Here is a 9,773-nt window from a genome sequence, read left to right as displayed (position 1 = left end):
CGGGCCGCAGCAAGCGCGACGCCAACAGCAGCCCGCAGTTCCCGGCGCCCACCTACCAGGCGCGGGTGGCCGAGAACCGGCCGGCCGGCACCCCCGTCATCGCGCTGCAGGCCGCCGACCCGGACGAGGGGGACGCGGGGCGGCTGGCCTACTCGCTGGACGCGCTCTTCGACAGCCGCTCCGGCGCCTTCTTCGCCATCGACCCCCGGAGCGGGCTGGTGAGCACGGCGGAGGAGCTCGACCGGGAGACCAAGAGCACCCACGTCTTCCGGGTGACGGCCGTGGACCACGGCACGCCGCGGCGCACGGCGCTGGCCACCCTCACGGTCACGGTGAGCGACGCCAACGACCACGACCCCGTCTTTGAGCAGCGGGAGTACAAGGAGAGCGTGCGGGAGAACCTGGAGGTGGGCTACGAGGTGCTGACGGTGCGGGCCACCGACGGCGACGCCAGCGCCAACGCCAACATCCTCTACCGCCTCCTCAACGGGGACGGGGCCAACGAGGTCTTCGAGATCGACCCCCGCTCCGGCGTCATCCGCACCAAGGGGCTGGTGGACAGGGAGGCCGTGGAGTCCTACCAGCTGGTGGTGGAGGCCAACGACCAAGGGAAGGAGCCGGGGCCCCGCAGCACCACTGCCACCATCCACATCGCGGTGGAGGACGACAATGACAACTCGCCGCAGTTCAGCGAGAAGCGCTACGTGGTGCAGGTGCCTGAGGACGTGGCCCCCAACTCCCACATCCTGCAGGTCACCGCGACGGACCGGGACAAAAGCAACAACGCCCTGGTGCACTACAGCATCATGAGCGGGAACACCCGGGGCCATTTCTACATCGACGCCCAGACGGGGAACATTGACGTGGTCAGCCAGCTGGACTACGAGATGAGCAAGGAGTACACGCTCCGCATCAGAGCTCAGGATGGGGGCAGGCCGCCCCTCTCGAACATCAGTGGGTTGGTAACTGTCCAGGTCCTAGACGTCAATGACAACGCTCCCATCTTTGTCAGCACCCCGTTCCAGTCCACGGTGCTGGAGAACGTGCCTGTTGGCTACTCGGTCATTCACATCCAAGCCATTGACGCTGACTCTGGGGAAAACGCCCGGCTGGAGTACACCCTTGTGGAGACCAGCCTTGATTTCCCCTTTGCCATCAACAACAACACGGGCTGGATTGTGGTGGCCTTGGAGCTGGACCGTGAGATGGTGGATTTCTACAACTTTGGGGTGGAGGCCAGGGATCACGGCAGCCCACCCATGACTTCCTCAGCCAGCGTCAGCATCACTGTCCTGGACGTCAACGATAACAATCCTGAGTTTACTCAGAAGGAGTACACCATGCGCCTGAACGAGGATGCTGCTGTGGGTACTAGTGTCCTGACTGTCTCCGCCATTGACCGGGATGTTAACAGTGTCATCACCTACCAGATCTCGAATGGCAACACTCGCAACCGCTTTTCCATCACCAGCCAGAGTGGAGGGGGCCTTATCACACTGGCTCTGCCCCTGGATTACAAACTGGAGCGTCAGTACCTCCTGACCATCACTGCCTCTGATGGCACCCGCGTGGACACAGCCCACGTCTTCATCAACGTGACTGATGCCAACACTCACCGGCCAGTCTTCCAGAGCTCCCACTACACTGTCAACATTAACGAGGACCGACCCGTGGGCACCACAGTGGTGATCATAAGTGCCACAGATGAGGACACGGGGGAAAATGCCCGGATCACCTACTTCATGGAGGACAGCATCCCTCAGTTCAAGATAGATTTGGATACGGGCGCAGTCACAACTCAGATGGAGCTGGATTATGAGGATCAGGTGTCCTATACCCTAGCTATCACAGCCAGGGACAATGGCATTCCTCAAAAATCTGATACCACCTACCTGGAGATCCTAGTCAATGATGTGAATGACAACGCGCCTCAGTTCCTGCGGGATAACTATCAGGGCTCTGTGTATGAAGACGTCCCAGCCTTCACTAGTGTCCTACAGGTCTCTGCCACCGACCGGGACTCAGGGCTCAATGGGAGGGTCTTCTATACCTTCCAGGGGGGAGACGATGGAGATGGAGATTTCATCATTGAATCCACCTCGGGCATCGTCCGGACCCTGCGGAGGCTGGACAGAGAGAACGTCCCGCTCTATGTGCTCAAGGCTTACGCTGTGGATAAGGGCCTCCCACCTATGAGGACTCCCATTGACATCCAGATCACCATCTTGGATGTGAACGACAATCCCCCCGTGTTTGAGCGGGATGAGTTTGACATCTTTGTGGAGGAGAACAGTCCCATCGGACTGGTGGTGGCCCGAATCACAGCTAGTGACCCGGACGAGGGCACGAATGCCCAGATAATGTACCAGATTGTTGAAGGCAACATCCCAGAGCTCTTCCAGCTTGATATCTTCTCTGGGGAACTGACGGCACTGATGGATTTAGATTACGAGGCCAAGTCGGAATACGTCATTGTGGTCCAGGCTACCTCGGCCCCTCTGGTGAGCCGGGCCACCGTGCACATCCGCCTGCTGGATAAAAACGACAACAGCCCGGTACTGAAGAACTTTGAAATCATCTTCAACAACTACATCAACAACAAGTCCAGCAGCTTCCCAAGCGGTGTCATTGGCCGGATCCCAGCGTATGACCCTGATGTCTCTGATAGGCTTACTTACAGTTTTGAGCAAGGCAATGAGCTGAACTTGGTCCTGTTGAACCATAGCACTGGGGAGCTGAGGCTGAGCAGGGCCCTGGATAACAACAGGCCCCTGGAGGCCATCATGAGGGTGTCTGTGTCAGGTAAGAGTCTGTCTGGTCGGGGCTGTTGTAATGGAAATTTCAGAAATTGTCGTCACTGGGAAATTCAGGTGCTTGCCAAGCCTTGGGGAGTTTTTCTATGGATGTGTGTATATATAGGGCCCTGATTTTGCCCCTGGATTTGAAGCCCGGAAGGGATTGTTATGGCCAGCTGGTCTGATACCTTGCAAAATACAGGTCTAAAATATCCACGATGTGATCCTACACAGAACTCAGGCAGCGTCCTTCATTCAGAAAAACACTCAATCCTGACCAAAATAGTGTGGTGGAGAGTCTAGCCTGTCCTTTGGGGATGTTCCCGTTGGCCAGTGACATTAATTTGAAAGCTGGATGTTCAGTGCTGGTGGCCACCTTTTGGCAAGCTCTCTGGCCCTTAGTGTGAATTGAGTTTTGGAGTGCAGGAAGGGGAGGAGCGCGTGTTTGAGTGGTCGCTTTGGAATGGGCTAAATCTGCCTCACCCAAGTGCAAACTCATTATATCTGTTGACCCAGATGGATGCCTTCCTACCCTCACTGTGGCTGGAATTGCACTGAGTCCTGCCTAGCCTTTTGCAGCAGCTCCTGTGAAGGAAACCCCTCTCCCTTTTCTGAAAAGAATCAGCTTCTGAGGCAGCATTGATCTAAGCTTATTTTTCTGTGCATGTGGCTTTATTGTGAAGATGTGTCCTTGTCTCAGCAGCTCGGTGGGAACAGGTGGACCGTTATTACATGGCTGGACAGGGCAGTCACTGACTTGCTGGCTCCTGTGTTTTTCCACTTTTCAAAGCCTTAACTGGAAGGACTTGCTCGGACTGCTGGGGGGCCTTGCATTAAACTTTTCACTCCCCTCTCTCTAAGCACAAACAGTGTGGCAAAGGTGCAGGATGTGGGACCGGGCCTGGGTTATGCTGGCTGCTGTAGCCACTTGATACCTGGCTCAATGCTACAGGGCCAGCTCTGCCAGTTTGTTCAGGCCACAGTGCAAATACGTAGGTTTTGTGTCGTGGTGGTTCTCGTGGAGGAGGTTTTGGCAGTGAGAGTAGGGCCTGGCTGGAAGGGACAATCCCTGTAGGTGCATCCTTCCCAGTGTTTTTTGGTGGCATTGAGCCCTTACTCTGCACCCCCTGTACAGCTGTACCGTACCAACAAAGTAGTGTGATTAGGGCGCAACATCAAAGCTGTAAGAGAGCTGCGAGGGGCAATGGGCTGGGTGGATCTTGGCACAGAGATCCAGTCGCAACATGTAGTTGTTTCTGCCTTGGCCAGCACTAGGACGAGGCACTGCAATCCTTGAGTGTTTCTTTTGTGCTGCCTCTGGCAGGGACCTGAGGTCAGGCACTGCTTGGGAGGGGATGGGGATTCTCAGAAGAGCCATTGACAGACTGCAGGCTGGCTGGCAACAAATATTTTGAGAGTGACTTTTTTTTCATGGGGCAAAGGTTGGGTTTTACTTGTGTCTCCATGTGGCATTTGCCCCAGGCTTTGACTGCGAGACAGCAGCGCCTTTGGGCTGAGAAACCTGTGACAGGATGGCAGGCTCTGATCTGCCGCACCTCCCCAGCTTCTGCCCGGTTCAGGTTTCCCCCAACAGGTGCCCTGGTGCTGGGAAAACTGTTACTCTGCCTGTGGTCCCACTGCCATAGTATGAGAGCACTTGGCAGTCTTTATTGTATTAGCAGCAGTGCTGTTATCCCCATTGCTGTAGTATCTGAACACATGGCAGTCTTTATTGTATTAGCTGTAGTGCCCTTATGCCCCTTGTGTGCAAGGGGAAATGAGGCACAGGGAGATTAAAACCAGCGATTCTTAACTACCCTGCCTTGAGTTTAATGAGGGTGCCTTGAGTCTAAAAAGTTTGAAAACTGCTGGACTAAACTGCGTGCGCTTAGGTGAGTGGCTGTGGCGTGGCTGGGCCCAGCTAGCACTGGGAAAAACAACTTAGCCTTTATTGTGATTGACCCTTTCTTGCTCATGGCTTCCAGGCCATGTGACCTACCTCCCTGCCTTGTCTGGGGAGAGCAGAGAAACAGAATTAGCGGTCTTAATCTGAAGTTAAGTAGAAGATGGGTAGACTTGCACCTTAGCAGAGAAGCCAAGGACTGAATGGGCCTTGGGGACAGAAATTTCTTTCTTGGGGGGTGGGATCACTCTTACTGCTTCCCATGATCTAAATCAGAGCGGCCAGGCTGGTACCCTTCACCAGTATGAGTCCCTTATGCTGGGTCTGAGGAGAAGGGACCAGGTTCTGCATCTCAAATCTTTTCCAAGTCTTTCAGAGGCTCGCAGGGGCAGGGCCTACCCTGCTTGGTATCTCCACCTCCTCTTCCCCTCTGTCCTGACTCTGCAGTTTCCCTCATGCTAGTTGGCACATGTTTCCCTTTTGCCCTGAGCCTGGGAGCCAAGGATCTGAGTTTGCTTTTGGAAAGGAGCTTGCAGGCCAACCTTCCCCTGATGTAGGGAGACTACTGTGGCTTTAAAAGAAAAGTTTCTTTCCCCAGTGCCTGTCTGTGCTGTGCTGGGTGGACTGTCCTGTGCGCAGGAGGCATGGCAGGTTGGAAGCAAGGTGTGTCAAGGATGCAAGGTGCACAGTGCCGTGCAGAGGGGACATGTGCTTTGTAGGATGCAGGGAGAAGAGCTGCTGAGGCTGCATTTCTGGTGAGCAGGGAAATGTGACCTCCCTCTGCCCCATGCTGGCATCACTGCTGCTCTGGACTCTGCTCACGGGGCAGCCCCTGTGCCAAGCCGTTCAGCATGGATGGCCACTCGCCCAGGCCTGCTGAGCGCGGAGCAGCATCCTTCCTGCTGCAACGTGGGGCAGACACTGCGTGTGATTTGTGCAGCTTGCGTGTTATCAGGGTGGCTCCCAGGCTTGGTCTGGCTTTTGGGGGCTGTGTATCTCTTTGCTGCAGATGGGAATGTTCAGCCATCCAAAACTATCACATTACCCCCCTGCTGGTGGGTGGGTGGAGGCGGGGGAGGGGTGGCCTGATGGGATCCCTGTCAGCATAACACTGGGGCATTGAGTCCCTTATTAATGCAGCAGAAGGCTTAGTTTGCATGTACAGCGTAGTGGATCGGTGCAGGCCTGTTAGGGACCAATCTGGAGCTTGCAAGTTGGGGGCTGCTTGGGAGCAGCTGTCTCTGAGCCTTGGCAATTAGATGCTCAGCAGGGGGCCTGCTTGTGCACCTGCTTTGGGGAGGGGCAGAGGATCCTAGCCTGTGCAGAGGGCAGGTAGCTGCTGGAGCTGGGTCATCCCCCACTAGGAAGAGTCCTGATGATTCTAGTGACAGCAGCTGAGGTGCCCCTGGCGGGTGCTGGGATAGTCCCATCTAAGGCCTGGGGGCAAGCGTGGGGCTGGGAGGTGTCAGTAGCTCAGATACGTGGCATCCTTTAACCTCCTGTTTTCATCCTGGTGCTGGGGCTGTGCTGGGTGAGTTCCAGGAGATTCAGCTGTGCCTTAAGTACCTGGGTGGCAAGGAGATCCTGCAAGCAGCGGGCCAAAGCGCTGCAGCCTGGGGCACGAGGGAGATCTGTTGGGGCTAGTTCTGGAGGGGAGACCAGTCAAGGGCTGGGTCTTCTCCTGGTGCCCCTGCCAGCCTGAGCCCAGACACTTGCAAGGAAATGAGGCCTTGGATTGTGACTCTTACTTGGAGGGATCTCAGATAAACTGACTGGGGTCAGGGGGAGAGTCGGGACTAAACCGGCTCCTGTGTAAATGAGATTGAATATGCCATGGTCTGATTTTTTTGCCAGATATGCCCATTGTGCAGCGAGTCCATGGCCTTCCACATATTAGAAGTTATAAGTAAATTTCAGCACCCAGTGAAAGCAGGAGGTATTAGATCTGCCAGGCCTGAGCTGTGCCCCCTACCCTTCCCCCTACCAATTTCTGCCAGGACTAACCTCTGGTATTATGCCAGTGTTCCAGCTGTGCCAGTCCTGACCTGCAGGCTTCATGCTTATCCCACCCCTGTTCCCTTGCCCATAGCTCAAGTGCACCTTGATCCTGCTCTTCTTAAGTGACCCCTGGTCCTGTCCTGTAGCTCCCTGATATCCCACCCCTGGTCATCCCCCACACTCTTTGACTGACACCCCTCATTCCTGGCCCTGCTGCCCTTTGCAGTGCCAGCAGCTGTAGAGAATAAAACAGTAGTTCTCAGCTTGTTTCAGGCCAAACTTCAGTCTGCTAAGTTGCTCTGTGCCTACCCTACAGGCTGTATCTGGGAAGCTGATAAGACACTAGTGCTCATCACAACCCCAAGGAGAGTGGGTGTTGAGGTGGGAGAGGGGAAAAGAGAGGTAATGGGGGCTGGTGTCACTCAGGCTGTCTGCTTGGTCTTTGGGCTAAGTGAAGCTGACGTGAGAGAGTTCAGGGAACACAGATGCATGCAGATCTGGGGATTCTGCCATGTAAAGGCCGGTGCTGATATTAAAGTATAGAGGGGAGCAACTGCGAGGGGTGAGAAATAAGGAGATCTGGAGCTTAACTAACTTCAACCTACACTGCTTGGAAGGGCATGTATTGGTAAGACACATGGGACCTTAGCTGAGACTGTTGCCTGTTAGCTGCTGGAGAGACATTACATGGGTCAGGGACCAGAGCACATGTGTTGCCACAAACGCACTGGCCTGCCCCATTGGCCACTGAGAGGGGCCATGTGCCTTTAGGGTAGCACGGGAAGTCAGAGCCATGGGTGTAAGAGGGAGAGGCAAGGTGTGCACATGCCTGTGGGGTATGGCAGATTCTCCCGGATCAGGGTGGAGGAGAGATCCGCATCGAGAGGCTCCCGGTTCCTCCGGAGGGAGGGGACAGTCCCTGTCTCTGTGCTCTGTTCTGGACTCATCAGGGTCCTGCTATCAAGGAGCTCAGGGCAGGGTGACAAAGACACTGGAGCTGGAGGGATTGAGCTGTGAGAGAGATTATGTGAGTCGAGTCCACATGAATCAACTGAATAGTTGGGGACACCAGGGTGTAAACACAAGAGGAAGGGGCCTTAAGAGGGGGGTTGCTGGATGTAGCAGGATGACATTGAATCAGGGGGAACATGGGAAATTTCCTGATGCAAGATGCATATGGAGAAGTCTCTGGCCAAGGGCAGAGCCTGGGGCCCCAGGGGCTAGCGGCGCTGGGGCAAGGGGCTCTTTTCCTGCCATAAATGGCAACCAGAAGGTAGAAATGTTTGCTGAGAATTTTTTTCTTAACATCCCTCAAAAACAGTCGGGCATAAAAAAAAAAAATGGCTGAGTGGGCTGCCATTTTTCATTCTTTGTTTGATTGTAGAAAAATCCTTCCTGAATTTTTTTTTAGTGCAATTATACATTTCTGATTGGATGAAAGAAGCCACTTGTCAGGTAAACCCTGTTTCTGAACAAAAAGTGTCAACCTTTCAAACCTCAGTGCTTTCTTCTGGGGAAAGTTTAAGACTGGCATGGGGGAAGCTGTTTGACATCTGGGTGAGGTTTGTGAGATTTTTTTTTTGTTTTTTTCCCGCTCTGATTTCTGTGCACGAGAGGAGCCACGTGAAAGCAATCTACTGCAGGGACTGTCCTGGCCTCCATTACTAGGGGCACCTCACAATCTCCACTGCATTTATTCTCCCACGCCTCTATGAGGTGAGACTGTTACACTCAATTTACACATGTGGAAACCAAGGTACAAAGGAACTATATGATTACCCCATGTCACTCGGAGACTGTGACAGACCTCAGATGTGACCCTAGGTCTGTCTAGTCCCAGGCTGGTTCTGGGCCATCTTACCTCTGGTTTTAGGTGAGCGCTCTGAAAATAGATGGAGATGACCATGAAAATGTAGTCCAGCTCATCTTTGGATTTGGAGTGAGTCAGGTGTCTACCAATGGGAGTAGGACAGAGCCCAGAGCGGGTGGGGAGAAAAGCTGGGGAGCTCGTTTTCCTCTGGCTGGATCCAAATCCAGCCAGGGTTTGGATGCAGGGCTGGGTGCAAGTGAGATTGCTAGAGGGCGTCCATGGATCCTACAGGGAGGCTGGAAACTTCGCCCCTGGGAATTGTGAGTGACGGGTGCATATCTGCCCATTGAGGTGCTGGCTCCCAAGGGCTCAGAGGCAGTCTCAGCAGGGTGCCATCTCCCGAGGCTTCCTCTTGACCCTGTGCACTGCTGAGAGACCTGCTCAACTTCTGAATCAGCCTCCCCAGCAGGATCTCCAACTTGCACTGTAGTCTACTGGTTTAGACTGGGTATGTGAGTTGAAAGCTGGGAGCCAGAGCTCTGGGGCTGTTTCTGACTGCCAGTGATTCCCTGCGTGACCTTTGGCAAGTCCCTTAGCCTTTCTGCATCCCAGGTTCCCCACCTGTAACAGAAAGCTAAGCACCTTTCTGGGGGATGTGGTTAATATGTGTTTGTCTAGCACTGCGAGACTGCGGAGAGGTAAGCCTTGCTGCGACGGCATGTCTGCTACGGGCTAGAGCTGCCTGCAAGGCTGTAACTGTATGTGTCCAGAGAGCCCCCCCACACCAGAGTGCCATGTGCATGTGAGTTTGGGGTTGGTCATGAGCACTGCAGAGAAATCCAGCAGCGAGTGTGTATGGGGTTGGTGGAGAGAGGGAACTCTTGCTCTGGCAACATCACAGCCAAGGAGGATGGACCCCTGTCGTGCCAGCATTGCAGTCCCCTGAGCAATGGGAAAAGGGCTTCCAGGAAGAACTTGGAGTCCAGTGTAGGCATTTGGAGATTTTCATGCTGTTTCTAGCTCTTTGGGAACTCCTACCTGCTTTTAGGGGTGGGAAGTTGCTTTGCTCAGCCCTGGCTGGTCTCTGTCATGCAGTGTGTTTGCTCTGATTCCCATGCTGCTTTGCCTCCTGTTTCTGCTCCTGCTGTTCTGGTGCCTTCCTAATCAGCAACCAAGGCAAGCAAGGCACCAGCCTACTCGTGCTACTAGGTCTGTGTATGTTTTTTGTGGTGGTGGTGGAGTGTGTGTGTGTGGGGGGGGTCTCTTC

The 9,773-nt window shown here is 54.4% G+C and overlaps 1 protein-coding gene across 1 annotated transcript in view; it reads left to right on the top strand.

Annotated features, from left to right (window-relative positions):
• Positions 1-2: 2 nt before the first annotated feature.
• The window catches only part of CELSR2 (cadherin EGF LAG seven-pass G-type receptor 2), a gene marked incomplete at its 5' end in the record, with an annotated part of 83,096 nt that continues 73,325 nt past the window's right edge, over positions 3-9,773 (top strand). Inside the window, one exon of the mRNA XM_019546174.1 lies at positions 3-2,802. Coding sequence (XP_019401719.1) covers positions 3-2,802 — 2,800 coding nt within the window. The remainder of the gene's footprint in view (positions 2,803-9,773) is intronic.

This window comes from Crocodylus porosus, unplaced genomic scaffold (assembly GCF_001723895.1).
Source record: "Crocodylus porosus isolate Cpor-Errol unplaced genomic scaffold, CroPor_comp1, whole genome shotgun sequence".
In the NCBI taxonomy this organism is placed as follows: domain Eukaryota; kingdom Metazoa; phylum Chordata; order Crocodylia; family Crocodylidae; genus Crocodylus; species Crocodylus porosus.
This window is presented reverse-complemented; position numbering and strand designations above follow the sequence as displayed.